Source organism: Centropristis striata, chromosome 10 (genome assembly GCF_030273125.1).
Source record: "Centropristis striata isolate RG_2023a ecotype Rhode Island chromosome 10, C.striata_1.0, whole genome shotgun sequence".
Classification (NCBI taxonomy): Eukaryota; Metazoa; Chordata; class Actinopteri; order Perciformes; family Serranidae; genus Centropristis; species Centropristis striata.
In genome coordinates, this window is record NC_081526.1 from 17,077,188 (window position 1) to 17,104,977 (window position 27,790).

The window sequence follows — 27,790 nt, forward strand, 5'->3', positions numbered from 1 at the left end:
TTTTAATTAAACTTAACTTTAAAAAGTCTTTAAAGCAGTTAAAATAGCTCTACCTTGAAATCCTGCTTACATGAATGCATCAATAATAATAATCCAATAATATATTTTTTATATTTATACATCACAATCTGAGTGGGTCTATTCTGCATAGCGAGTCATTTTACTTTTGATACTGGTATTTTTGTACTTTTACTTTAAGTAAGTTTTTGAATGCAGGGCTTTTACTTGTAGTGGACCAATTTCAGTATCCTATCAGTACTTTTACTGAAATTATGGGGGAAAAAGTGTTCCTCGATGCTTTTATTTCGAATGTGCTTCACCGGAAGTCGTGTCCTTGAATTCGGCTTCGCTGAGGCTGCGCAGAGCAGCGAGCTCCACCGCCTGCTCTCTGTGTGTTTCCACTGTTGTTCAAAGCCAAAGGGGAGCAAACTGAAATCTTCAGTATATTCTTTAATGGAAAACAGATTAAATATCTTGTGATTAACCAGCCCGAGAGGAGGAAGAGGAGGAGGAGAGGAAGAGCTACAGAGGAGAAGGACAGACACGGGAGGAGAAAAAGAAAAGGAGGAGGACAGGGAGGAAAAATCGGGACAGTATAATGCTGCACATTTGACTGAAAGGTAAGAAAATGCGCCTGATCAATACTTATTACTGATCGATGCCACGGTGGTCGATGCTGAGTGGATCGAGGCTGCGGTGACGGAGGTTAGAGCCGCAGCAGCCGCAGCCCGCAGCTGCTGAATGTAGGTCATTGTGTCTGTGGGCCGAGCCGAACCAAGCCGAGTCAAACCGAGCCGGGCCGGGCCGTCCTGCAGCTGCAGCCGCAGCCAGGCCGCAGGCAGGGAGGCTGGCAGGCTGAGGAGGAGGAGGAGGAGGAAGATGAAGCCCTGCAGCAGGACTGACTGCAGTGACCAGACTCTTTTATTATCACAAATTATTATTATTCCCAGTAATAATAATGATAATAACACTTAATAATGGGATTTAAATTTAGCAGAAGAGTCCAATACAAATGTTTACAAACAGAATAAAAGTAAACACAAGCGAAATAAAATGATAAAACGTTAAAGCCCCTAAAAAACTTGAATATTTCTTCAAACTAATACATTTTACGGTTGGAAAAGCAACAATAAAAGCTAAACTTTGACTTCATTACTAGTCAAAACTCTAAAATACTCAACTAATATGCTTTTTGTTGGGATGTGGTTTGGTCAGATTTGACAGCAACATCCTCAGAAACTGTAATAATATTTAAATTTAGATATTGCAAAGTCCTAATTTTGTAAATATGCATGTAAATATGTAAAATTTGTTTTTTTCACCAAAGATCAAAGACTGTATGCCAGAGAGAGTAGCACCACAAAAAAAAATAAAAAAAACAAGAAAACAATTCTCTCTGGTAAAATAAGCAAAACATTGCTTCACTTTGCCTTCAGGGCCTTGAATATTAAAAAGGGAGAGTTTAAAGAATGATTGGAAAACATGAAGGTTATGGACTTAACAGTACTCCAAATAAAATCCCAAACTAAAGAGATTATCTTGTCAGATCCACAATTTGAATCGTGTTATCACACTTAAGTCTCTTATCAAAGGATAATATCAAGAATATATATTTTTGCCTGTATAAATACAGTTTGACTTCACACATACAAAAATATGATAAAAGTAGAAACAATATAATTAAGGAAAATGTAATGAACTAAACAGAAATATTAAATAGAAAAGTGCATTAATGTTTTAAACTAGTACTGCTGTACTGTTTGATTAAATCAATTCAAAACTGGACAGAGACACCTATTATCAGCGCTTACCAGCATTTAAGGTTGTCAAAAGTATGAATACTTTTTGAATACTAGTTTTTTTAAAATGATAAAATCTCCACATTTGACAGTATTGAAAGTACTGAAACTATTAAAAAACATGGAAAAAAAGTGTCCCAGTTTGAGCATTATATATCTTGTCTTTGTACTGTAATGAACTCAATGTGGTTTGCAAAATATGTTGTTTTTATAATGTTTTTCACAGGATCCCAACTTTTTTGGAATTGGGGTTGCAATAACACAGAAATAGAAGGAAACAGTGACTCTAAAAAAGTAACAAAATCCACCCACCACCATCTAACAGCATTGTAAAAGAAATTGCACAACATATAAACCAGTGTCTGTCATTAAATAAAGAAACAATAGTAATTTAAACCAGCAAATTGCAGAGACGGGTAAAACAAACAGATTTTGAGCCAACATCTGTATTGAGATTTTCACTTTCTTTGTGTGTAGTCCAAGCTAGAACTGCACACTGACTGTTATTTTCATTACTACTGAATCTGATGATTATTTGACTAAAATGATAATCAAATGACCAACATATAAACGGACTGATTTACTGCCTGACTGACAGCAAACATGCTGATTGAACACAGTAAATCAGACAGCTGGATGTGAAGCCAAGAATCTGACTGAATCTGTTGGGAGAAATGCCAGCTGAGAAAATCCTTTTGGAAAATCACTGAGCTGTCACCACAATGTTCATATTTATACTGAGTCTGTGCTACTACAGCCTTTAATAGTGACCCAATAGTAGATGTTTTATCACCTGTGATATTACTGTCAATCTCTTGTGTTGACTCACCGTGTGTTTGTCGCTGAGCATTGAGAAACAGGGAGTATATAAAACTCTGGGCTGTGTGAGCAAATAGGCTGCTTATTAAGCAGGTGTACTGGTTTAGTTTCTGAGACTGGACTAGTAGCTAAGCAAGTGGGTTAGTTTGTGAGCAAGTGGGTTAGTTTGTGAGCAAGTGGGTTAGTTTGTGAGCAAGTGGGTTAGTTTGTGAGCAAGTGGACTAGTTTGTGAGCAAGTGGACTAGTTTCTGAGCAAGAAGACTAGTTTCTCAGCAAGTGGGCTAGTATCTAAGCAAGTGGACTAGTGTCTAAGCAAGTGGACTAGTATCTAAGCAAGTGGACTAGTGTCTGAGTAAGTGGACTAGTGTCTGAGTAAGTGGACTAGTGTCTGAGCAAGTGGACTAGTATCTAAGTAAGTGGACTAGTATCTAAGCAAGTGGACTAGTGTCTGAGTTAGTGGACTAGTGTCTGAGCAAGTGGAATAGTATCTAAGCAAGTGGACTAGTATCTAAGCAAGTGGACTAGTGTCTGAGCAAGTGGACTTGTATCTAAGCAAGTGGACTAGTGTCTGAGCAAGTGGACTAGTGTCTGAGCAAGTGGACTACTTTATGAGGAAGTGGACTAGTGTCTAAGCAAGTGGACTAGTGTCTGAGCAAGTGGACTAGTATCTAAGCAAGTGGACTAGTATCTAAGCAAGTGGACTAGTATCTGATTAAGTAGACGAGTTTGTATTGAACCTGTGGACTCCAGACTAGTGCAATATCTGAATCAAAGGGGGATGTATTTTTTTTTTTTATTTGGAACCAAAATAATTAATTATGTGTTAATTATTAATCATTTTTAAATAGACTAGAAAAATGTGAACCTGCCGCTTACATTTTGTGTGTTTGTGTGTCTACAGATGTCCAACGTTAACGCGGAAGCGACCAATATGCTCCCCATTCTCAAGAAGAAGCTTGCCTTCCTGTCAGGTAAACGCACACACACACACACACACACACCGTGAGATAACATGTGTGAGGACCGTGTAATCTCAGTTTACATGCAGTTTCATCAGTAATCAGATCTGCCGCTCCTTCTCTCTTTAGGGGGCAAAGACCGGCGCAGCGGTCTGATCCTGACCATCCCTCTTGGTTCAGATCAGACCAGCATGGAGGAGCTCAGCGCCACACTGGACTATCTGCTCAGCATCCCCAGGTACACACACACACACACACACACACACACACACTGTTGTAGCAGAAGTAACATCTGAATCCAGCTTTACTGTAAAAGGCTTAAAAGATGATTCCACATTATTACAACTTGAGTTTTATGAAATTGGTTTGAATATTAGACAACCCTGATTATAAGATGACCTTTCTGTTTTCAACAGCTGTTTATTTATATTCAAATTTTGGTTTAGGTGACTTGAAAATGCTTAAAAAGTGCTTGAATTTTACTTTGAAGCAGCTGTACAAACCCAGGATAGAAACACATTCAGCCTCATCCTTTCTAGGATACTAATCAAGACTTTTCTCACATAAAAGTGAAAAAGGAACTTCTTCTTAAGCATACTGCAGCATGTTTTTCAGTAGCATGCTACTACTGTCTCTTGTCAGAATGATTTACTCTGGTTGTTTGTATTTTTTTATCACATCATGACACTCTCTGACAGCCGTACTTTTTGGCAGCCTGACAGATGATTCAGTCCTTGTTTAATTTCTGTAGTAAAGATGTCAGCAGAAGCTTTCAACTCGTTATCACTTGTCAGGGATTTATCTCTTCCAAAACACATTACGCAAGCTGTTTGAAATTTCCCTCCAGGTTAAACTGGGCTTCATAAAAACAAGGATGAACAAGGATCAATGCTACCATCAAGTCGTAATGCAACACTCTCTGTAGGAGCTGCTGCTTCACTTTCCCATCAAATAGAATATCTGATGCAGCAAATGCATAAATGTCTAGTCAATATATAATGTAGGAACCCTATTTCCTGAAGAAAATGTCTCATATTCCGGCCAGTGCTATATTTTAAGAACAGCTGAGGATGCTGGCGTCGGCGATTTGAAGAGGTTAAATCCTTGCAAATAAATTGTCTGTATGATTTATTATGGTTAGTTTTCTGCAAAGCCAGCTTGCTTTCAAACGCTAACTTCTGATTTGCTCCAATCTAAGGTATGGGCATAAATGCACCACTTGGACATTTACAAACTACTTCCATTTACCATTTTATTGGCCACATTTCGGCATATCGGTTATCTGCAAAAAATCCAATATTGTACATCCCTATGCTGGCTTGAAGCTCCATGCCAGCTTTTGTTTGATGATGATCATGATCAGAATAAAACCGGAGAAAGGTCAAATATATTTGGTGTAAAAATATATACCTAGATGTTATGCTCATTTTACTCTTATATGTATATTTGCAAGCTGTGTTCACATTTACAACTTTTAGAATTCTTCATTGAGTATGATTGTGTTTTGAAAGTAAAAAAACGTCATTTTCAAAATCCGATGCGTTTTTTGTGTTAATAAAGTTGGAAAAAGTAAAAAGGACAACAAACATGGCATGGTAAACATTTTTTAAGTGGTATTTGCAGTAGGAAAGAAAAGTCAAAAATGGCCAAAATAGCCCAGGTTAAGCGTTGAGTCTGTTTGGATGGGCAACTCAAATATGAACGGGAAACTGTATACAAGTATTGGAATTTGTTCTATGTTTCAATGTTTTTCTTTTCCTATAAAATGCTCCCTCCTTCTCTCTCTCAGTGAGAAGTGTAAGGCTCGGGGCTTCACCGTTATCGTTGACGGACGAAAGTCTCAGTGGAACATCGTGAAGACGGTGGTGCTCATGTTGCAGGTACAAACACATTTACTGCTCGGCTTCCAGGCTCAGTGATAAGGACATATGGTGTGTGACTGCACTGCCTTTTCTAGCTGAGGATGTTGATGCTATTGATGCTGTTTTTCAGAACGTGATTCCAGCCGAAGTGTCGCTTGTCTGCGTGGTGAAGCCGGATGAATTCTGGGATAAGAAGGTCACACACTTCTGTTTCTGGAAGGAAAAAGACCGCCTGGGCTTTGAGGTGAGTTTCTCACAAACTAGAGTTTCCCAACATATACGCCGATATATATTATTGTATTATTATATTATTTAATCGTTAATTTTTTTGTTATTTAATTGTTTCAGAAAGCAGCCTTCTGATTACCTTTACGGAGGCATATTGGTGCAAAATCAGTGCACGATCCACATAAAAAGGTCCATTTTCATTACATATAGAAAAAGAGTCTGTATCAGTCTCAAAAATCCTATTTTTGGTAAGGCTCTACTTTGAATGTAGAAAAAAAGACATTTGGTACAGATCTACAAAAGTGTTTATAGCTGTTCACACTCAAATGTGAGATAAAAATCCTGCTGTCATAGAAGAGAAATTGTTTTTAGTCTCCCTCTGAAATAACCTGAGAGACAAACAGACCATCTGTATCCATCAGTTTTTGCATTTGTGAAAACATTTCGGACGCGCTCACACACACACACACACACACACACACACACACACACACACACACACACACACACACACACACACACACACACACACACACACACACACTTGAATTGTTTTGTTACCTGATATTAAACAGAGAGAAAACAGAGCCAGTTAACTGTTGTGAGTGCTGCTGGTAACCTGATCCAGGATCAATGGTGTGTGTGTGCGTGTGCGTGTGCGTGTGCGTGTGCGCGTGCGTGTGATTTTCGGCCAACCTCCTCTATTACAACAGATGGTTTTGCTGACAGAGATCAGTAGTCGCCGTGACCCAGATTTCTGCAGCCATTTTGGCTCTATTGTTGTTGCCACGGTAACTGGAGCAAGTTGGTGGGTGTGTTACAACTTGAAAAGTTGCTTCTCATTAGAGATAATCCATCACAGGCAGAATTTACATGACTTTTTTAAATATATATTTAAGTCCAATTGGAGTTATTATTGTGTGCTGAGAGCAGCAGAGAGTTCTCTGACGGTGCGTTCAAGGACACTCTGACATTTAAGAACCGCAACAGTTTTGATAGTAATGAGTTGTGAGATTGTTTACATACTTGATATAATTTGAATGATGAAATACTTTGATATAATGGAGCTTGTTCGTTGACATTGTTAATTAAATCTGTTAGAACCCTCATCTTTATTTTAACACACGCGCACACACACACACACACACACACACACACACACACACAGTTGCTGGAAGGGAGATTCCAGTGAATGTGCTGAAATATGACTCATCTAAACTATGGTGTGTGTATGTTTGTGTGGATGTCACAGTGGGGTGTGTGTCATACAGTTGCTCTACGGGCTGACCTAACATTTAAATAGACACACACACACGCACACACACACACACACACACACACACTGAGTCGAGTCCAGTTTCTTTGACAGCATCTGCTGCAGTGACAGCTGGAAGAAGACTCACCACCAGCTGTCTGACACTTCAGGTTTATTTGTAAAGCAACCTTTGGTACAAGTGCAGTTCCAAGTGTTTTATTAGGTTATAATAAGAGGAAAGAATAAAACTTACCGTTTGTGAAGACAATTACACGTCTAGCTTTCAAGCTACACATGGAAACTGCGGAGGTGATCTTTTATAAAACCTCAGATGAGCTCCCAGGCTGTTCTTGAACACTGAACACTCTATCTCCATATTTAGAAAGCGCTCTGGGAAGCTGCAGGAGAAGTTTGTCTTGTGATGCAGGAACTCGTCTGGGTTGGTCGGCCGAAGCAATGCTAGATATGTAATCTGTGATTGGTATGAACAGCTGCTATAAAACTTCTTCACATTGTCAACAGATTCTGGAGATGAAAACTGAGAAAATAACAGCTGAATAAACATCAACTGTATGTCCAGTGTCAGTCAGTTGCTAAACATTTAAATAATGCTGATAAGGCCGATATCAGCCAATAATATTGATCAACTGATACTATTGAGGTTTTCCAATGAAGCTTTGAATGTCTGGAAAAAAATAAAATCCTCAAACAAAATCCCAATTTGAATAATGGGGATTACTCATATTTATTTAATTATTTGAATCTTTTATTTATTCATTTATAAGGCTCTTTATAGAACACCTTATTTTTTATATTTTATTCACGATTGGATTATACACACATCTAATAATTAATCTTAAAATAATTAATTGTTGGAGCTGGGTGCATGCGTGCTGATAATTAAATTTTTCCTTCCTTTTTTTAATATGCAACATTATTCATATTACAGCTGGCTACTGCACTTACACTGTCAAAAAAGAAAAGAAAAAAGCACACTGTAGAAAATTGATTATATAAATTACAGAGGTTTTGACAGGAAAGTCTTCTTTTACACTAGTTCTGCTCTCTTCACTCCTTGTCTCCTCTGACACACATCCTTCTTCCTCCGCAACCTCTTTCATAATCACGGACCTCGATCAGTTTTTGGGTCACTTGGCTGCAGGGCGGAGAGGCGTAGAGGCATAATTTATAGAATGAAAAGCAACCATTGTCACGATTATTAAGACTACCCGTCAGTCATTGTATCCAACATCATGTATGCTTCAATATATTGGAGCTGATAAAAGATATTTGCCCCACATGCATGTCAGTTATAACAATATATGCAGTGCTGAGGGAATTATCTGGAGGTCATTAAAATGTTTGCATGTGAACCGAAAGATCAGAGAAAACATGTATAAAAGTCAACAATTGACATAAAGAGTTTGATTAGTTTGTCATATTAGTGTTTTGTTCTTTAAATTGACCAGAATTCTTGTTTTTCATAGCTCAGATGATACAATTTATATTACACAATTTCTAAATTATATCAATGTGTAATTAATAAGAAACAATAAGGATGTCCCGTTTTATTCGATACTTTTATTTTCCCATATAAACAACTGCACAGTGCACACTTCAAGTACATGAAAGTTATTCAAACCAATCCAGTGTACAACTAAATAACTGCTTTGCAAGTTGTTCCCCTTTTTTCTATTTCATTCTTTATTTTTTACAATTTAGTAGCAAATCTTCTATTAGGCCTTGTTGCTGCTATTTTCACCTTCTGTGCATCTTTCGAGCAGCTTACATGTTACTCTTTCTGCTTGTGGGACTGTCACGCTGTCTGTCTTTTTTTACACTTAAAGATCTGAATGTTACTCTGTGCTTCCTGTCAGGTGATCCTGGTTTCGGCCAATAAGTTGACTCGTTACATTGAACCCAGTCAGCTGACGGACGATTTTGGAGGAAGTCTGGACTACGACCACAACGACTGGCTCAACAAGAGACTGGTCAGCATTTAAAAAAAATGTTTTTATTGTTATTACATTTTCAAAGTTTTTTTTTTTGCCTGGGTAACCTGGTGCCATGTTTGTGTTATTTGTTGCAGGTTTTTGAGAAGTTCACGAAGGAGTCGACGTCTCTGCTGGACGAGCTGTCCATCATCAACGACAGTGACAAGAGCAGCACCGTGGACAAGGAGAAGTACGCGCACACATGCACACATACACACACACACGCAGCAGCAGCAGCAGCAGCAGCAGTTTAAAGTGTTAACCGTAGACTGTGTCTCTCTGGCTCGTGTAGATCAGCTGACTGTGCCCTCTTGCCGTCCTTTGACCCTGAGACGGTTCTTCAGACTGGTAAATATCATCTCCTCTCATTTTAAATCACACATTTAAGAGACGGTCCCTCCACTGCAGTGCAACAAGTAAAACTTTTTTACCTGTTAAGCTCAAGAGCAGTGATAAAGGTGAGAAGATAAAATCAAATAGCAGGGTTCTGGGGTTCTTCCCTCATATAAAGATTTTTAAATTTAATATGTAAACACAACCTTTTGAGATTGAATTGACTATATATATATAACATAATATATTTGTATATTGTGGTTATTTGGTATGATTTTATGGATGGATGGAGCGGTGTGAAGGGGAATCAGCTCTGGATGAATTGCAGGAAAAGGGTCAGGTGTACCATGACATTTTTTTTTAAAGAAAACTCTCTTGTAAAAGGATTTTTCCCGTCTCAGTACAGCGCAATAACAAATCAAAGGCTCATACAAACAAACCAGCATGCTATTTTTAATAGTTTCTTGTTTACTGTAAACACAACCGATCTCGATTGAGGTCACGACTGAACGAATCGTGGATCCAAACAGCCAAACGAACTCTCCGTGTCGGGTGTCTGACCTGGAGGACGGAGGTGGAGAGAGGGAGAGACCTGGAGCGACACAGACACTAAAGATGGATGAATGATGGATGTGTGGCCGTGATCACCATACTGAGCTGTGTGTGTGTGTGTGTGTGTGTGTGTGTGTGTGTGTGTGTGTGTGTGTGTGTGTGTGTGTGTGTGTGTGTGTGTGTGTGTGTGTGTGTGTGTGTGTGTGTGTGTGTGTGTGTGTGTGTGTGTGTGTGTGTGTGTGTGTGTGTGTGTGTGTGTGAGAGAGAGTTGTGTAGAGGTGAAAGGAGTCTTTGTCTGTGGTGCCACCCTCTTCTCTCTACCAGCTCCTTTCATAACATAACGACATGTACACAAACACTGATGATTGTTTCAAATGCTTTCATGACAGCCAAATAAATCTTAACCCCCTCCTCCTCCTCTGTGTATCTGTGTATCTGCAGGTCATGAGCTGCTTTCGGAGCTGCAGCAGCGTCGTTTTAACGGCTCAGAGGGAGGAGGAGGAGGACAGGGAGGTGAGGAAGCAGCTGTCAATCAGATTGGTGTCACTGTGCTCAGAGCTCAGACTAACAGTTTGTGCAGTTTTGTGCAATTTTCGTTTTCTGACCTGAATTCAGTTGTTGCAGAGAACTACACTGTATACTTCAGTGTAATGTAGTGTATGAGGGTACTGCATAGACTCAGTTCTGGGGTTGCCATGGTGAGGAAGATTACAGATATATACCATTTTACAAAAAAGATATATGTAGATGACGCTCAATATCAGAAGAACGCTTACTCAGATTTGTGTGGGGTTTTTTTGCAATTCAGATTTCTAAAAACTCCATTTCCAACAGTTTTTTTTTTTCCTCAAGCTGACGTGAAATCTATAGTAGAATTTAAAATACATGTAGCTACATGCTAACATCATGGAAACCTGTAATTTTGGTTGTCAGTGTTTCTAATCCCTCCCCAGTTTCATGTTATCACATGGCTGCTGAAACAGGTTAGATTGTATAGATTTTGGTTTGGAAAATGATTGAAACTGGTGATTTATTTTCATTAGAAAGTGCTGTTATAGTTTATTACAGTCATCACAACAACTGTAATGAAGAGCAGTACAGAGACATCGAGAGCTCAGCTGCAGAAGTCAGGAAAAATGCAAAAAGAACACAAGTATGAAGGAACAAGTGCAGTTCTTGTATGATTAGCCCAGAGATAAGGAGATGTCCTTGACTTTAACCCCCCCCTGCTGACCTCTCTCTGACCCCTGACCTCCAGGTCCAGCCTGGTGTCCCATGGAGGAGGAGCTGCTGGCTCAGCCTCAGGTGATGAAGCTGCTGGACTCGCTCAGGGAGCAGTACACCAAATACCAGGAGCTCTGCAGGCAGCGAAACAAACGCACCCAGCTGGACGAGATCCATGCCAAGGTCATGCAGGTAACAACACACACACACACACACACACACACACACACACACACACGAGCAGGTGTGTTTAGCTGGGAAGGATTTGTCAACATGCAGCTTGTAAATTCTGTTTGGCTTCACTATTTGGCCAGAATATCCATTTTTGTCCTCGACTAAAGCAATAATAAGTCGACTAACACTTATACAATTTATGATTTTGATTGTTTTGGTTTATGCAAGTGCAGCAAGACTAAACGTGACATTAATGGTAGGTGGATTTATTGTTTTAAACCTTTTAGTCAGAGTTCAGAGTAGCTGTTTCCCCCTGTGTCCAGTCTTTGTGTCACACACGTAGACAAACCAATGTTCCGCTGGAAGTAGATCCCTATTTAGCTGGAGTCTGTGTGTACTTTCAGTCATACTCAGAGGCAAGTGTTATAAAGAGAGAGGTTTTTATTTTGAATCGTTTTGGATTGTGCAGCTTTTTCTGGTGCATGTTGTTTTGCATTAGTCCTTGTTTCCCAAATGTTTAGTATTCCTTTAATAATGTCCACCATGCTGCTACATTATTAGCAGTGTAACTTCAGTAAAAGTGCCACCACAGTGCAAAAATTGGATGCAGACACGATTAAAGAATGACCCTTCCTTCTCTAATAGTTTCCTTGACGCACACTCTTTGAGGTTCAGTTTGAGGTTAAATAAACGGATCTGAGCAGAGTTTGTTGTTATTTTCGACCGTGAAAAGAAAATTCCAGAAACAAATTCACTCTTAATCTGTTTCAAATGACACTCTAAAGAACCGGAATGTCTTCTTGTGATTTTTTTAGGTACGTGTACTTTTACTTGAGTATTTTCTTTTTATGTAGGCTCACTTTATACTTTGAGGCTAATATTGTACTTTTTACTCCAATAAATTTAGCTGACAACATAAGTTACTTTTCAGGTTGAGTTAAGTAGTTAAAATGGCCCCACCTTGAGAAATAAAAACGCTGCTTACATAAACGCATCAGAAATAACAATCCAATAATGGAATAGATTAAACAATATGAGTGGGTTCATTCTGCACAACGAGTACTTGACTTAACGACTTTTACTTGTGGTGCAGAAATTTCACAGTTTGGTATTAGTACTTTTACTTAAGTAAGAGTTCTGAATACTTCTGCCACCATTGGCCCATTTATAGAAGAAGCTCTTACAGGACTCGCCTCCTCAGTCGTTAAAAGTCTTGCGGCCTGATTCTTTTATCATCCAGTCTTTGACCTCTGACCCTCAGAAACAGTATTATTGTGCAGCACTTCAGTAGAAGTCGGCTCTTCTGTGTGTTACTGGGGCTCCTGCAGCCGCGGGGGCTGATGGGTAACACCACTGTCTTGGAGATGAGCCTGGGGTTGCCATGGTTACCGCAACATGTCGGTCGCCAGTCTGGAGGATTTGAGGTTGGGAGGGGGGGGTTGGCCTAGTTCTGTATCGAAGTGTGTGTGTGTGTGAGTGTGAGAGAGCTCTTTAAGGCATCACTGACCTGATAAATACGATTAAATCATGATACACATCTGGATAGACTGTTCCAGATGTTGATGCTCTGTACTGTGTCGTGCTGTGGTGAACTCCGACTCCCAATAAATCTGAATCACTGTTTTAGGGCTGCACAATTTGGGAAAAAATGTATAATAGCAATTATTTTGACTGATATTACATTTGTGATATGACTCCTGATATTGAAGGGAATTATATTTTTCCCATAATTTTTCACATTTTTCAAATATATTAAATTGATCATGATTTTTTTTTTGTAAAAATCTCTACTCAACAAAGATTTTTTTTCTTTAGCCTACAGGAAACAATTTGTAGGTCAACATGCAGCACAACAATACTTAATTCGGAAATGATTTGCCGTCCTGTAATTTGGATATTTGGATACTAGTTCATATTGTGATTTGATTAATTGTAAAGCCCTACACTGTATTTTGTTTTTTGTCTGTAAGAAACAAACACACAAAAAATGCTTCTAACAGGATTTTTTTAAAGCCAAAAAGGGTAATTAATACTCTTTTTGACTTTATCAGTGGAATTATGAAGTTTAAAGTGCCTATCCACCAATTTCACACTTTAGGTAATTTCATATCAGTCTTGATGTTTTACGTATTGAAACAAGAAATAGTTAAAAACTTGTGACGTGGAGTTTTAAAGTTGTGGGCATTCACCAGGCAGAAAGGATCTATCTGAAGGAGTTACATTTTTGGAGAATGACTCACAGTTTCTGCCTCTGCTGCTTCAACTTTGACCATCCTTTTAAAAAAAAAAAAAAAGTGATTATTTCTTTTTCTCCTCCAACTTAATGAAAAAACAATGCCAAATCAATGAATTGCCCATTTTAATAGCCAATTCATAAATTCAAGAATACTCTGATAAAGTCTGTATCATCTGTATCAACATACGCTTCAGCTGTAAAGTAAACATTTTCCATTTCACTTCTTCTATTTCAGTTGGCTTATGTAATACAAACTATTTATGCAAGACAGGATTCATAGACCGTGACCGTCAAACTAAATGATATGATGAGGCACCACAGACAGCCCAGTAGAGCCAGAGAGCCCCTGCTGGTGTCTTAGCTGCACTGCAGGTCTGAGACTTTCACTCACTGGCCACTTTATTAGCTACAAGGTGTACCTAACAAAGTGGCTGGTGTGGTCTTCTGATGCTGGAGCCCAAATGATTCAAGGTTGCACGTGTTGTGGGTTCAGAGATGATCTCCTGCATACCTTGGTTGTAACGAGTGGTTATTTGAGTTGCTGCTGCCTTTCTATTATCTCCAGTCATTCTGTCCATTCTCCTCTTACCTCTGGCATCAACAAGGCATTTTCTCCTAACCCTAAACCCTAGAGATGGTTGTGCATGAAAATCCCAGTAGATCAGCAGTTTTTGGAATACTTAGACCAGCCTGTCTGGCTCCAACAACCATGCCACTTTCAAAGTCACTTAAATGACCTTTCTTCCCCATTCTGATACTGGGTGTAAACTTCAGCAGCTCGTCTTCACCATGTCTATCTGCCTAAATGCACTGAGTTACTGCCATGTGATTGGCTGATTAGATATTTGCATTAACAAGCAGTTGAACAGGTGTACCTAATGAAGTGGCTGGTGAGTGTATGTCTACAAATATACCTTGTTCACAAGTAGAATATTTGATGTCCAGTGATGGGGTCATTACTCAAAAAAGTGATTAATTGCACACTTCTTGTTAATTAAAAAAAATATATATTTTTTTATTTATTTATTTACTTGGTTACTCCCTGTAGAAAATATTTAATTACCCACTAGTTACACACCCTTTGCATTGCTCTGCCATAATGCCTGAGCATTCATTTCTGAAACTAGGGCCTCTCACTAAGTCTGCATCTTGTTTTCTCTCTGTCTTTGACAGGTGGTGACCTGGCTGCAGGGTCCAGGCTCAGAGCTGCTGAAGACTCAGCAAGCGATCGGAGACTCGATGCGAGCGGCTCAGGCCCTGCAGCAGAAACACGAGGAGATCGAAAGCCAGCACAGTGTAAGATAACACACACACACACACACACACATCTGCAGCATGTGATGAGCACAAAGTGATTAATCAGATTTAAACACAGATCCGAGTGTAGCTTTGCTGTTTGTAGTTAAACCGTGAAAAGGTCAGAAGATCACAGACACAGAGTCACTCTCAACACATTTCACATGACATTTTCATGTAGTTTAAATGCTGATATCATCCTCCTCGTGAGCCGATTTACAGAAATAACTCTCCGATCAACATGAGAAACATTAAAGGGGACAGTTAGATGAAGACTGGTGTCTGTCTGCATCTTATCTCTCACACTACTGGACCCAGCAGCACAATGTTGTTGATTCACTATGTTTGAAAACCCTTTTTTATTGACTGTTTTATGTCGTCACTGACTGCTGACTCCTCACTCGGGGCCGCAAGTGATAAAAAACTGCTTCAGCTACATAGAAAAAGACATTTTGGGCAGTTGGTTAGGCTAAACACAGTTGGCTGCCACATTTTTGTCTTTGTTGTGGTTTAAAAACTGACATCCATAAAGAAAAGTTTATCTTTTTGATCCAAAGCATCTGCAGATGTATTCCTTTCCAGATATGTTCTGGTTCATTAAATTTAGGCACAATACCAGATGAATAAATCCCCTTTTTGGTTATCTTCACTGCTGTTTTGACTGTTAGTGGCTGGGAGGGAGCGGTGAGCGAGATCTGGACACTGAGTTCACTTTTCCAGGAAAAGAAAACATTTTAATTGCACTTCTGGTAAATCTGTGCGTTTGTTTATATGTGTTTGTGCAGGAGTGGTTTGCAGTGTACGTGGAGTTGAACCAGCAGATCGCTGCCTTGCTCAGTGCGGGGGAGGAGGAGGAGGTGGTTGAGCTGAAGGCTCTGCAGCAGCAGCTGAGTGACGTCTGCTACCAGCAGGCGGCTCAGCTAGAGGGTCGGCAGAACGTCCTGCAGGCGGCGCAGGGCTTCCACAGCACCACACAGGAGGTAACACACACACACACACACACACACACACACACACACACACACACACACACACACACACACACACACACACACACACACACACACAAAAAACCTTTTAAGTTTATGTGGTCGCCCAGTGAAAAGATGGGTCCAGGTTGTATTTAACTTAGCTTAGCACAAAGACTGGAAGCAGGGGGAAACTTCTAGCTCTGCCCATCAAATTAAAATAAAATAATATTAAATATAAGATACATAATGACATTTCCTGAACTTTTAGCAGCTTTTCAGGAGGTAAACTGATCAATCAATTGTTGGTCTGTTCCAGAATTTTTTTTTTTGTAATCAAAGTTTTTATTAACTTTTTCAAACAAACATAAGACATACAAAAACCGTTTATTTTAGTTAGTTTTGGGAGTAGACAATATAATTTCAGTTTTTTTTTTAAAGCTTTTTTTTTTTATTACAACCTTGATTCCAAAAAACCTGGGATGCTGTGTAAAATGTGAAAAAAGTATATATTTACAAAAACAAAAGTTTCCCAGTTTGAGCATTAGGTCTTGTGTCTGTCTCCTGTATCTAATTAAATGTAGGTCACAAAGGATTTGCAAATTATTGCGTTCTGTTTTTCTTACACTTTCACAGCATCCCAACTTTTTCACACATATTTTTAGTTTAGTTTTGGTTAAAAACAACATCCTTGGTCTGCTTGCAAAGTAAAATCCCCAAATTACAGCATAAAGAAAGTAGCACCAAAACAAATGTAATTGATTCTGAGCAATCAAAGCTCTGTGTCTGTCTCTGCAGTTGTCCCAGCAGTTGGACGGCCTGCTGGGCATGCTCTGTGCTGACGTGGCTCCAGCTGACGGAGCTTCAATCCAACAAAACCTCAAACTGTTGGAGGAGAAGCTGCAGAGTGTCGGTTCGTGCTGTGAAGATGAAGCATGTTCTCTAAAATAATACATATTTTTTTAATTTAATGTGGTGTTAATTAGGAACGTACCTCTACATCTATCTATGCAGAGGCAGGTCTCGCTACTTTGCGTCAGAAGGGGGGGGTGTTGATGGAGCAGATGTGCAGCCAGCCAGCGTGGCCTCTGGAGGAAACGGAGAGTCCAGCTGGAGAACAGCAGGACAACGTTCAGCAGATCCAGGGCGTGATGGAGGAGATGCAGCTCCGCAAGCAGAGGTAACGTCTTCTTGTTCTCACTGCAGGGAGTCTTTCTGAAAAGCTGGAACAGAATCTTCGGTTTCGGCTAAAATATGTGTCTACTACTTACCTGTGTGTGTGTGTGTGACCGATCGCCTTGAACTGTGTGTTGCAGGTGTGAGGACATGGTGGACGTGAGGAGGCTGAAGATGCTTCAGATGGTCCAACTGTTCAAATGTGAAGAAGACGCTTTACAGGTAGGACACGCAACAACAACAGTAACAACACAAACAGTAACAAAACTTGCTATATTGATGAGATAATCGTGTGTGTGTTCAGGCAGTAGAGTGGCTTGGCGAGCTGTTGGACGCCCTGTTGAAGACTCACGTCAGGCTGGGGGACGACACTCAGGAGACCAGAACCATGTTGGACAAACACAGGAAGTTCGTGGACGTGGCTCAGGTGAGACACTTGCAGACTACTCAGTAATGCTTCATGTTCAAAATTAAAAATTGTCAACCTTAAGAGACAAAAAAGGGATGAAATAATCCTGAAAATTATAAGGACTAAGGATGTCGCAACACAAAAAATTCAGTTTTCGATGCCGGTACCAGTGCAATTCTAAGATTCTGGATACCCAATACGACAAAAACTAAACTAGAAATCACATTTTTATTCTTCCTGAGAGACAGAATGAAATACCTGGATGAACGTCTCTGGTGCTCAGGAAGAATTCCTAGAACCTCATTTACATCTGTTTCTCTCAATTTGCTGTCAGTTTCTGTCCTTTTCTATGATTTCTATGTGTCACATAGAGCAGGGGCTTGCACACAAACACACATGGTGCTGAGAAATCTCAAGGAGTCAAAGGAAAAGGCAGAAATCTTGTGCTTTTGCTAACAATATTAGTTGCTCTGTGTCAACAATGTTAGGCTGAAAAATTGTGCATGTAGGCTAAAATTCAGCCGTAGTGTTCTGTCGGGGTTAAAGAGAAACATGACTCTGACACCGCCTTTATCCCTTAAACAACTAAGTTGTTGAAAAAAATAATTTCAGAGTCCACTTTGCTAAACGTGGCTATCAAAAAACACTGAGCTCAAACTGTGAAACAACTACTCCCCCAAAGGAAAAAATACATTGCACACAACATGACTAAGTTATGCAATACTGCTTCGTTTTATTTTGCTCAGCAGGACAATTCAAACAATCAGATTTAAAGTGCAACTTTGTGCAAAAGATTAAAACTGAGTTTTTAGAATAACAAAGGGAATTACAATTCACTCGACACATGCTGCTCATCTCTCTCTTTACGGCAAGTCACCCAAAGTTCATCCAGTGGTTTTAGACGATATTGGACCAATACGATACTGAATATCAGACACACTTAGTACCGAAGTATTGGTTCTTGTGACATCACTAAAATAGACTGGCAATAAGTCTTTTAATGTTTTTCTTCCTGTCTCCTCCTTCAGAGCACCTACGATTACGGCCGTCAGCTGCTGCAGGCCACCGTCGTCCTCTGCCAGTCTCTACGCTGTACGACACGCTCGTCTGGAGACACTCTGCCGAGACTCAACCGAGTCTGGAAACAGTTCAGCGTCAGCGCTGAAGAGAGACAACAGAGACTGGAGCTGGCTCTGAACTTCCACACTGCAGCAGAGAGGGTGAGCTTGTTGGCATGCTTGTACAGCAGCAGCTGATGAGATCGACTTCACACACGGACATTGAAAGTATAAAAAACTTTTTTTTTTTACTGCGTTTCAGGTGTTACAGCAGGAATGTGTGGACGCAGAGTCTCTGGATGAAGTCGACTCTTCTGGGAAAATTCTGCTGGACAGACTGACCATGCCTGTTATCTTCCCTGATGGGTATGTTAACACACACACACACACACACACACACACACACACGCAGATGTACAACCCCCTGGACACTAACCACTTTATGCTGACCCCAGTCCTTTCCTTAAATGTGCAATAACAAACCTTTTTGGGCAGTTGGGGTGGGGTTTTTTGCTGTAAGAGCCTTGATTGTGAACCAAAACTATAAAAACTCATTCACATGTAAGAAGCCATGAAATCCTTTATCCAAAATATTAATTATAGCCGTTTTCAACTCAAATTCAATGACATTTTTCCCCATAACGTGACACACACGATATAATACAAACAGGGTTTCTAGAGGTGCTTGAAATCCTTACAAACATTTGGATTTTCAATAAACAGTTTGAAATTTACGTTATTTAGGATGAGAAGTCTACTTACAAACAGGTGACACATTTCAAAAATGAAACTTTGCCGTGTTTAAATTTATCACCCTCCCGTAGAATGCTGTTACAGTAATTATTTTTGGTTGTTTTTAGCACAACAACCTCTTATTTAATGTGATAAGGAAGTTAAACAATCAGTATAGTATCAGTATATGTATGTACTGTGTACATATATATGACATCTAACACAGAAGTATGCTGAAAAAGCTTGTAAAATGCTTGAGAAGTGGCTGAATTTGACTTTAACTCCTTACTTGACTTGCTGTCATTTCAGGACCGAGCAGTACTTTGGGAGTCCCAGCGACACAGCGGCGGCAGCAGAGGGCGTCAGGGAGCGCCTCCTGCTGGTGGAGGAGCGACGGCTGCAGTTGCAGGAGGCCAGGCTTCAAAATGACGAGGAGGAGGAGGTGCTAAACGGGCAGGAGGCCCGGTTGGACGTGATCGGAGAGGAACTGAGCGAGAAAGAGGATCAAGATGAGGAAGAGGGGGAGGGGGAGGCGGGGCAGTGGGATGAAGACTTGGAGAGGGCGACGCAGGACTGCTAATGGATCGCTGGTGACGTTAAACCAAGCAGCCTTAATGAAGCTGGTTAACGAAGGGCTGCAGATTAATTTCCAGTAAAACCTCTGATTGGTTGCTCCTCTTTCCCTGCAGCAGAAATGGAGTTTCTTTACATTAAGACTACATTTTCCATCGGCCTCTCTGCTCACCGAGAAAGAGGATGATTAGAGCTGGAACAACAGCACCCTCTACCTGCTTGTCTGCCGTTAAGTGATCCAGCAGAAGTGTAAAATACTGGAATTATTAATGAATTCATTATTAATATTCATATCTCCGGATACTTTGTGGAAGACGATCGACTGTAAAATAATCCGCTTGGATCAGAATACTTCTAATGTACAGCTAACACCGCCTCCTCATCTTTCCCAGCATGCCTCTTGTTCACCTAAGTGGGTGGAGCCTCCATGGTGCTAACATAGCTACCAAGGTTTCTGTCTTTGCCTCCACCGACCTCTCGCCTTTCTTGCTTCCTTGCCTCTTATAATTTCCCCTCCTCTAACAGAAAAGATGAATTCTGTGGCCTGTACAAGAACCTAAAAGGCGGAGCTACAGTTTATCCAGTGTGCCGTGACCTGATCCTGTTCATTGCTCTGTCAGACGACTGTCTGTTCGAGCTTTTCAACTCTGGGATGGACATGAAATGTTCCTGGTTGAATCACCTGTACAAAACAAAACTTCAAGTCCCAAAAAGCATTGCAAAACAACAAGAGACAACATCAAATCAGCTGAAAATAAAACCGTTAAATTCATTCTAAAATCCTCTTGAAAGTCTTTGGAACCTAATTCGTTCCCGTCTTTCTTTAAGGAGCAGTGTGTAGGATTCATGGGTATCTATTGGCAGAAATGGGATATAATCATAACTGTTTTCATTATTGTAGAATATACTGAATCTAATAATCATTGTGTTTTCTTCACCTTAGAATGATCCTTCTGATCCTGCTGTGTTGGAGAGCCATGTTTCTACAGTACTACGGCCTTTAGCATTTCATCAAGTTGCAACCTCCAGTTCTGTAAAGTGAAGCCAATGCAGAAGTGCCTTAAACCTGCAGTCTTTCTAATGGCCAGTAGGGGGCGACCCCACGGGTTTCAAAAATAAGTCAAATTGTACACAACAAGTCTTTAAATATATGACCCAACTTCTTACTTGATTTAGTATTTTAGTAAAATACTAATCAGTTTATGGTTTCATTCAGGAGTTTTAAGTCTTCTCCATTGCAACATGATGTTCATTTTGTACATTATGGTCCCATTTAGAGTGAAATAGACGATAAACTGTGGCTACCTGGTCACTACCACAGTGTACTGTGTGTTTTCATACTAGAACTTTGGCCCTTTCAAAGTGTTTCACTTCATGAAACTGAACTGTAGTTTGCATGCTTGAAAATGTCTTGAATTAGTTCAGGTTGGACTAAAAGACAGTCTAAAGGACTTGGCATTTAATTTTAAATTACGGATGCACCTTGCTAACTAAGTTAGCCCCTCCGGCCCTGCGCTGGTTCCAAAAAAACAAAACAAGATGGCTATGGCTAAAACCCTTTAACTTGAGGCTTCAAAACAATCATCCACAAACCCAGTGGGTGTTACAGTAACTATGTTAATTACTTTTTATACAGTCTGTTGTTTAAATGTTACCTGAAAGCCTCCATAGTTTCTAGAGGGGTATTCATTTGGTTGCAATTTGTAACATCGCCACTAGATGTCACTAAATCTTACACACTGGACCTTAAAGCCCTCTGATTGGATGTTTTTGGAGAAATAGTCTGTAGGACTTGTAGTTGTAACATTTCTGTGATGCTTGACATCTTATAAGGACTCAGAAGTTTCAACCACTCCGCTGCTCTACAGAAACCCTCTGCCTTCATGATAAAAAATCAAACCCATGTCTCTTTGCTCCGATCCAGACTGACCACAGGTCCAGAGGTGACCTGACGGCAGTCCTGTCTACAAACTGGGAGCACTGGTGGCCAACAAGGAGACACCAGAACCCTTTTTTATTTATTTGACTTTTTTTAAGCAGAACTTGCTGTTATTAGTTGGTTCTTTTGACCAATAACTGCTGCTGTAAGTTTAACCGCTAAATACTGCGTCTTGCTTTGTCATTTCCATCCAGTAATATAAACATGACATCAGTATGACATCATCCTCTAAATAAAGAAGCATTTTGAAGTTACTGTCTTTCTACTGGTTTTTTTTGTCTGCACCAGTCACTCAATTAAATACAAACACACAGCTACTATATATATTTTCAAGTTTATTTAAAAAAATGTTTCACATTAACTGTTTAAACATGTAAATATTTTTAGTTATTGTATACTCTTGTTCCTTAAATAGACTGCATCATTACATAATACCTACATGCGCTTCCATTTTTACACTCGTAATAAAACTATACAAGATATTTCTTGTTCATTTAGAATGTAGATAAGTTAGGAAATGGTGTGATGAAGTAACTATCCTGAATGTATTTTTTCTGCTTCCAGGAGCCAGGGTGGTTGCTTGATGGAGCAGCAGTACAGAGGTGAGATCTTGCATGAGGTGAGGGAGGTTTTGAAGTTGCTAAATTTGCAGGTCATCGCCGGATCTCCTTGTCCAAAATATCTTTGGCCTCGTTGATCTTAGCCGCCAGATACGGTGAACCACCTGCACAGATATCCTGTGATCAATCTTTTAATACTGAAAAATAATGCATGTTTACATATCACACAAAAACTGAAATTGTGATTAATTTATCAACCAGCATGACCTGCAGTCTTATTGACATCTAACTTTAGTCACATCAAGGGTTAGAGTTTGAGCTTACCTTTATCTGGATGGTTCAGGACCATGATCCTCCGATGAGCCTCACGTACCTTGGCTTTAGTGCTAGCTGGGCTGGACATAAAACAAAAAATGTATCTATATGAGCAATCATCGCTTTCCCCCTGAGCAGTGAGAGACACAGTGAAGTAAACAGATAATACCTAGAAATATTAATTAGAACACATCTTATTACCTGATGCCAAGAACGAGGCTGGCCTCTCGTTTGGACATTGTCTGCTCAAAACCTCCTTTGTAATATGATGAGAAAGCCTGTGGAGACAGAAAAGGATTACAGCTTTTATTCTCATTCGTCTGAATCTAACACTCCTAAACTTTGGGATGGGTTTAATATTTTTTGTTGGTTTGTATTTATTGTATCAGAGACAATGTGATACCAGACATTTTTTTCTAGGGTAACTCAAGTGTTTCTTTGAATAATCTAGAATGTTTACACAAAACAAAGACCCTGAAATCAACAATGTAAAAAGACATACACTAATGTATGAGTTGTAGAAAGCAGGCTGCTTGCAGTAGTTTTAAATCAGCTGTAGATGGTTTTTAGTGTGAACATAAAGACTCACAAAAAATACATGAGATGCAAAATGAGTGAATGAATGAGACTGACTCTAAAACGCCAAGTCAGATGTACAGAAGATTTAATAATTACTCACAGATGAGGGCATCTTTCTGACAGTTTCAGAGAAGACTTGTCCCAGAGGCTTCCACAGCTGGAATGCATAGCGACCTGTAGGTCAAACCCATAGAGGAAACTGTTTCAAAACAACTGAAAAAGGAGCAACAAGCAAAGCAAAAAACTCTCTTACTAAAGAGATTGAATGAAAAAAATAAAAAATAAAAGCAGATGGCAGGTAAAGTAACAATTGTTGCAATCCATGTAAGTAAACAAAATACTGTAAAAGAATACTGCATATTCACATCCAGATAATATTAATATTTGGCAATTTACTTTTACTTGATCAAACTCTTCTTACCTGCAAAACCTGCAGCTGCCACACCAAGACCGACTGCAATCAGAGTCCCTCCCTGTCACCAAAAAACCCCAAGACATCCAGCAGTTACCACAAAATCAGACAAATCATTCAACATGTCTAATTGAAGAGTAGAGAAATGGAGAGAGCAGTAAGCTAATTACCAAAAAAAAAGTCTTAGCACAATAAATGCTAAAATGTCAAGGAGTATGACAATAAGGAGAATTCCCTCCAGGACCACCTGAGGGCTTCACAAACAACAGACTCTTTTAAGAAAGAAACCTTTTCTTTAAAAAGCCTTTTGTGAAATGTAACGTTGTGCTTTTGCTTTTAAACCTATTTTTAATCTTGTTGTACTCTGTAGCACCTTGGGATTGTTTTTAACATGTGCTTTACAAATAAAATGTATTATTATTTCTTATTATTAAAATGACTGAAGTAACAATGCAGTAATGTGCAGTAATACTCATGACTACTGTTCTGATTGTGTCACGAGACCTATATATATATATATATATATATATATATATATATGAAAGCTTTCCAAAAATGTGTTTTTTCCCCAGTCAGCTCAAAATTATTTCTACATCAGAAGTACTAAGAACTAACTAACATAAACTAGTAACTATGGATGTATGAGGCATAACATGTAACAAGCACCTCATGTAACATGGAGCTAAAAGACTGTCAGAAGAGTTAATAGATGTACAAAAGTCATATCATTATGTTAATTCATTCACTAGTAAAGTTAAGGTTACTATCTATGCCAAGTTGTCCTAAACGATAACGTATTTAAGTAAAACAATGCTTAGAGAGAAAATAACACAATCAGTTAATTACCAAATGTTTACCTTAATGCACCTAAACACAGCAGCCGTGATGTACACGCAGGTACCTTAGCGGTCATTGCGGTTACGTAAAACCCATGTTAGCAGGTGAAGACATTCTGTTTTAGTTTAATTAACTCCAGAAATGTCATCAGTGTGAAAACAGAAACTTACCAGCCGTCTGTCTATATCTGTGTCGCTCCTGGCGTTTGTTTTTGGAGAATATTCAGCATATCGCATCATTTCTCCATCTACAGTCATCCCTCCGGGGTTCGCCATGTTGCCTTAATGACGCCACCGGATGTCAATGTCAGGTCGTTATATAGCACATCCGGTAGTAACTTTCAAATTAAAAGTCTACAAACAGACACGTGCCCTCTTTCGAGGATAGAACACACTTATGGTGTCCTGATAGAAATAAATAGAAACTAATATCGGTTCTGGACTTTTAGATTGTATCAATTCAATTCAAAAGGGATTTGTTGGCATGAAAGTTTAGATACAGTAACTTTTTTTTACAGCGATGGAATCTAACAATTTTGAGGTACGTGTACTTTACTTGAGTATTTCAATTTTATGTAGTTTTATACTTCTACTCCACTACATTTTGAGGCAAGTTTTGTACTGTTTACTCCACTACATTTGGCTAAAAAGAAAAATTAAACCTAATAACAGTCTTTTTTTAAGTTAAAATGAGCCCTACAATGTGTATATTTAATGTATAACTTCAGTTATGGATCATTACTTTAAATCAAATAGAGTAATGTAAACATGCAGTTAAAACACAAGATAAACGTACAAATACACATACACACATTCTCTGTCCCTCATATTGTGCCATGTTGATGCCACAAAATAACTGGTTTTCAGGTAATTGGTAATTTCCCTCGATCATTTGTGCCTTCTTTCCAGCAATTACTCTGTACTGTAATGATAACTTTTGCTGCTGATGCAGACATCTTAACAACACTAATTTGTTTGTCCCTGTTCTGTTTGTAAATGGGCATAATTTAGTTGTTGTTTCATGCTTGTGCCACTAGATGGAGCCATAGGCAAGTGAAAAATGTGGTGTTGTGTAGTATTGAATATTGACAAATATGATAAATATGAAATTGAGTTAGTTGTACTGGAAGCAATATTTAATCTCATGTTTACACGTGTTTGTGTTGATTTGTGTATGCATTTGTGCATTATGTTATTTCCTTTGTGCTGCACGTTTTTGTATTTGTGTATATTTTCTTGTGTAACTTTATTATGCTTTATTTGTTTTTTTCTTGTTGCATCAGTCACACATTTGTTCTATTATATGCTGCTATTCATATTTGTTTGTATCTTTTGTTGACCTGTTTGGATGTTTGTGTTTTTCATTGTATGCATTTGTGGTTTATGTTTGTATTTGTGTTTTCTCTTTGTACTTCAGGTACTTTGTACTTTGTACTACATCTCTGTGCCTGTGTGTGTGTGCATGTCTACAGGTGTACTTTGTGGCCCTTGTGGACCCTTGACATGATTAGGGGTCCTGCAGGATTGTCTCGGAGCAGGGAGCAGCAGCACAGAGGAGCTGATGGAGTCCTGAGCCTGGAGCTGGTTTCTATTGTCCCTGGTAATTGGATTTGGTCTGGGAGGAGAGATGGCTGCCCGTGAGAGGCTGCGATCATTAGGTGTGAATGAGACGTGTGGTGCCAAGGCTGTACACACACACACACACACACACACACACACACACACACACATGCACACAAATTGATATTGTACTGTTCAGTATAAACCAAGTACACAAACGTGTCCACACTAATCCAAATTAATCTGAAATTGCTGTTTTCTGGTCAAACATTATTCTTCCCAAATGTGTCTTTTCCGATGATATTCTAAAAGCTCTCCTTCACAGTGAAATAACAACACAAACAGGTCAACAGCTTAACATTTTCCTCTGCAGCACCTTTAGTAATCTGCCATAATAACAATAAAGACAAAACGCACAGTAAAGAGAGATGTTTCATGAAGCAACATTCAGTTAATACAGACTAACTCGACGTTTTTGCAGGGAACTTGCAGATTTAAATAAACCTGAGAAAAATTACCATGAAAAGTTATTCCTCCAATGTACGGTAGCCTGGTCCTGTTCAGGTAAATTGCAGTTTAAAAGTGGTCTTTTTTTATTGGCAACATATTGTTACTCTCCCTCAACTTCGGATCAACAGTAAAACACAAAGAGGGTTTTACGTAAAAAAGAAAAACTTTTACTTTGGAAGAAATCCAACTCTGACCCCTGAAGCTTCATATTAACTTCAGATAAACTTGAAATGAGGTTTTCCACAAAACAGGGAATAGCTTTGCCACACGGGAAATGTATCATGTACCAGAGGCTTGCAAATGAGTGACAATCACAAGAACATGGTTAAATGTGGAACTTCCTTCCACTGACCTGCTGGTGGAACATCTGATTTTTAACTTTTTTTTTTTCTTCCGGAGCCTGTAGCATGCTCAATTAAGAGGCTAAAGAGAAGATACTTATATCATATGAAACTAGAAGATACGAGGAATTCAACGCATGTCATGATACCATGTCCAAAAGGGGAAATAACACACCAGAATTAGCATTAAAAAATCACCAGCATGCCTTCAGGTTTTCCCCCTTTTTACACACATGCCTACTTTATGATGATATAATACAGTTTTAATTATTTTTACCTCCTGTAATAAGTTTGGTTTAATTCATTAATTAAGTCTTTTTGAATTGACACACAGTGCTGATTAATATTCAGACGAGAAAAGATGCATAAACACAGAAGACCCATTTTCTATTCCCTTTCATTCTCCATGTTACTATCAAATAAAGCATGAAAATGCCACAAAAAATATTTTTAAAAAGTCAAATTACCTTTACTGAAGAGGATATTATCATACATATACAATAATTATCATACATCGTTCATAGCTGATGAGGACTCTAGATTTTTTTTCACCCATAACTTCCTTTAAAAGCGCATAGAGATCTTTTCATGGCTTGTATGAACAAAAGGAAAGATAAGAATAAGTTTCCAGTTTTAAACAGGTACTGAGGATTAAAAAATTGTGAATCTCTCCTTTAAATAGTGGGCGCTATAATAACAACAGCACTCTAGTATTTATAGTAGAGTTTCAATTATCAAACCTCTTTGTTTATACAAAGATCCACGATACAGCATTTGCATATAAAAAAATTAACCTGTGCTTTTGTTTGTGTGTGCGTGTACAACTAATCTGAGCGAGGGGAGAAACATTTACTGAAACACACACATCCACGCGCAGTGTTTCCATGGGAACGAAGCAGCCACTCTGCTCTTCAATAGCGGGCGAGTGAGTCGAGGTAGATGGCTATTGTGTCGTGTGTGTTTGGGGGGTCGGGGTGGCGGTTCGAGAGGGGTTAGAGGGGGCAGTATTAAACAACGCACTAGACAGATGAAAGCACTGCACATCCTGCACATCCTTAAATCTAATCATAATTTAGTCATCACTGAAAGAT

At 39.2% G+C, this 27,790-nt stretch overlaps 2 protein-coding genes across 2 annotated transcripts; one reads left to right on the plus strand and one right to left on the minus strand.

Moving 5' to 3' along the window:
• The first annotated feature begins 357 nt into the window (after window positions 1-357).
• Window positions 358-21,840, plus strand: sestd1 (SEC14 and spectrin domains 1). Its single transcript, XM_059342818.1, has 19 exons — window positions 358-620; window positions 3,520-3,589; window positions 3,707-3,815; window positions 5,367-5,457; window positions 5,570-5,683; window positions 8,800-8,913; window positions 9,012-9,106; window positions 9,209-9,264; window positions 10,243-10,314; window positions 11,060-11,217; window positions 14,609-14,731; window positions 15,517-15,711; window positions 16,498-16,612; window positions 16,714-16,879; window positions 17,016-17,097; window positions 17,180-17,302; window positions 18,313-18,504; window positions 18,605-18,708; window positions 19,384-21,840. Exons 2-19 carry the CDS (start codon window positions 3,520-3,522, stop codon window positions 19,652-19,654), a joined length of 2,250 nt encoding a protein of 749 aa, XP_059198801.1. The 5' UTR covers window positions 358-620; the 3' UTR covers window positions 19,655-21,840.
• A 74-nt stretch (window positions 21,841-21,914) lies between these two features.
• dnajc15 (DnaJ (Hsp40) homolog, subfamily C, member 15) lies at window positions 21,915-24,595 on the minus strand. Its single transcript, XM_059343092.1, has 6 exons — window positions 24,460-24,595; window positions 23,462-23,513; window positions 23,141-23,214; window positions 22,663-22,739; window positions 22,471-22,541; window positions 21,915-22,310 (listed from the first exon to the last, which is right to left on the minus strand). Exons 1-6 carry the CDS (start codon window positions 24,562-24,564, stop codon window positions 22,240-22,242), a joined length of 450 nt encoding a protein of 149 aa, XP_059199075.1. The 5' UTR covers window positions 24,565-24,595; the 3' UTR covers window positions 21,915-22,239.
• Window positions 24,596-27,790: the final 3,195 nt, after the last annotated feature.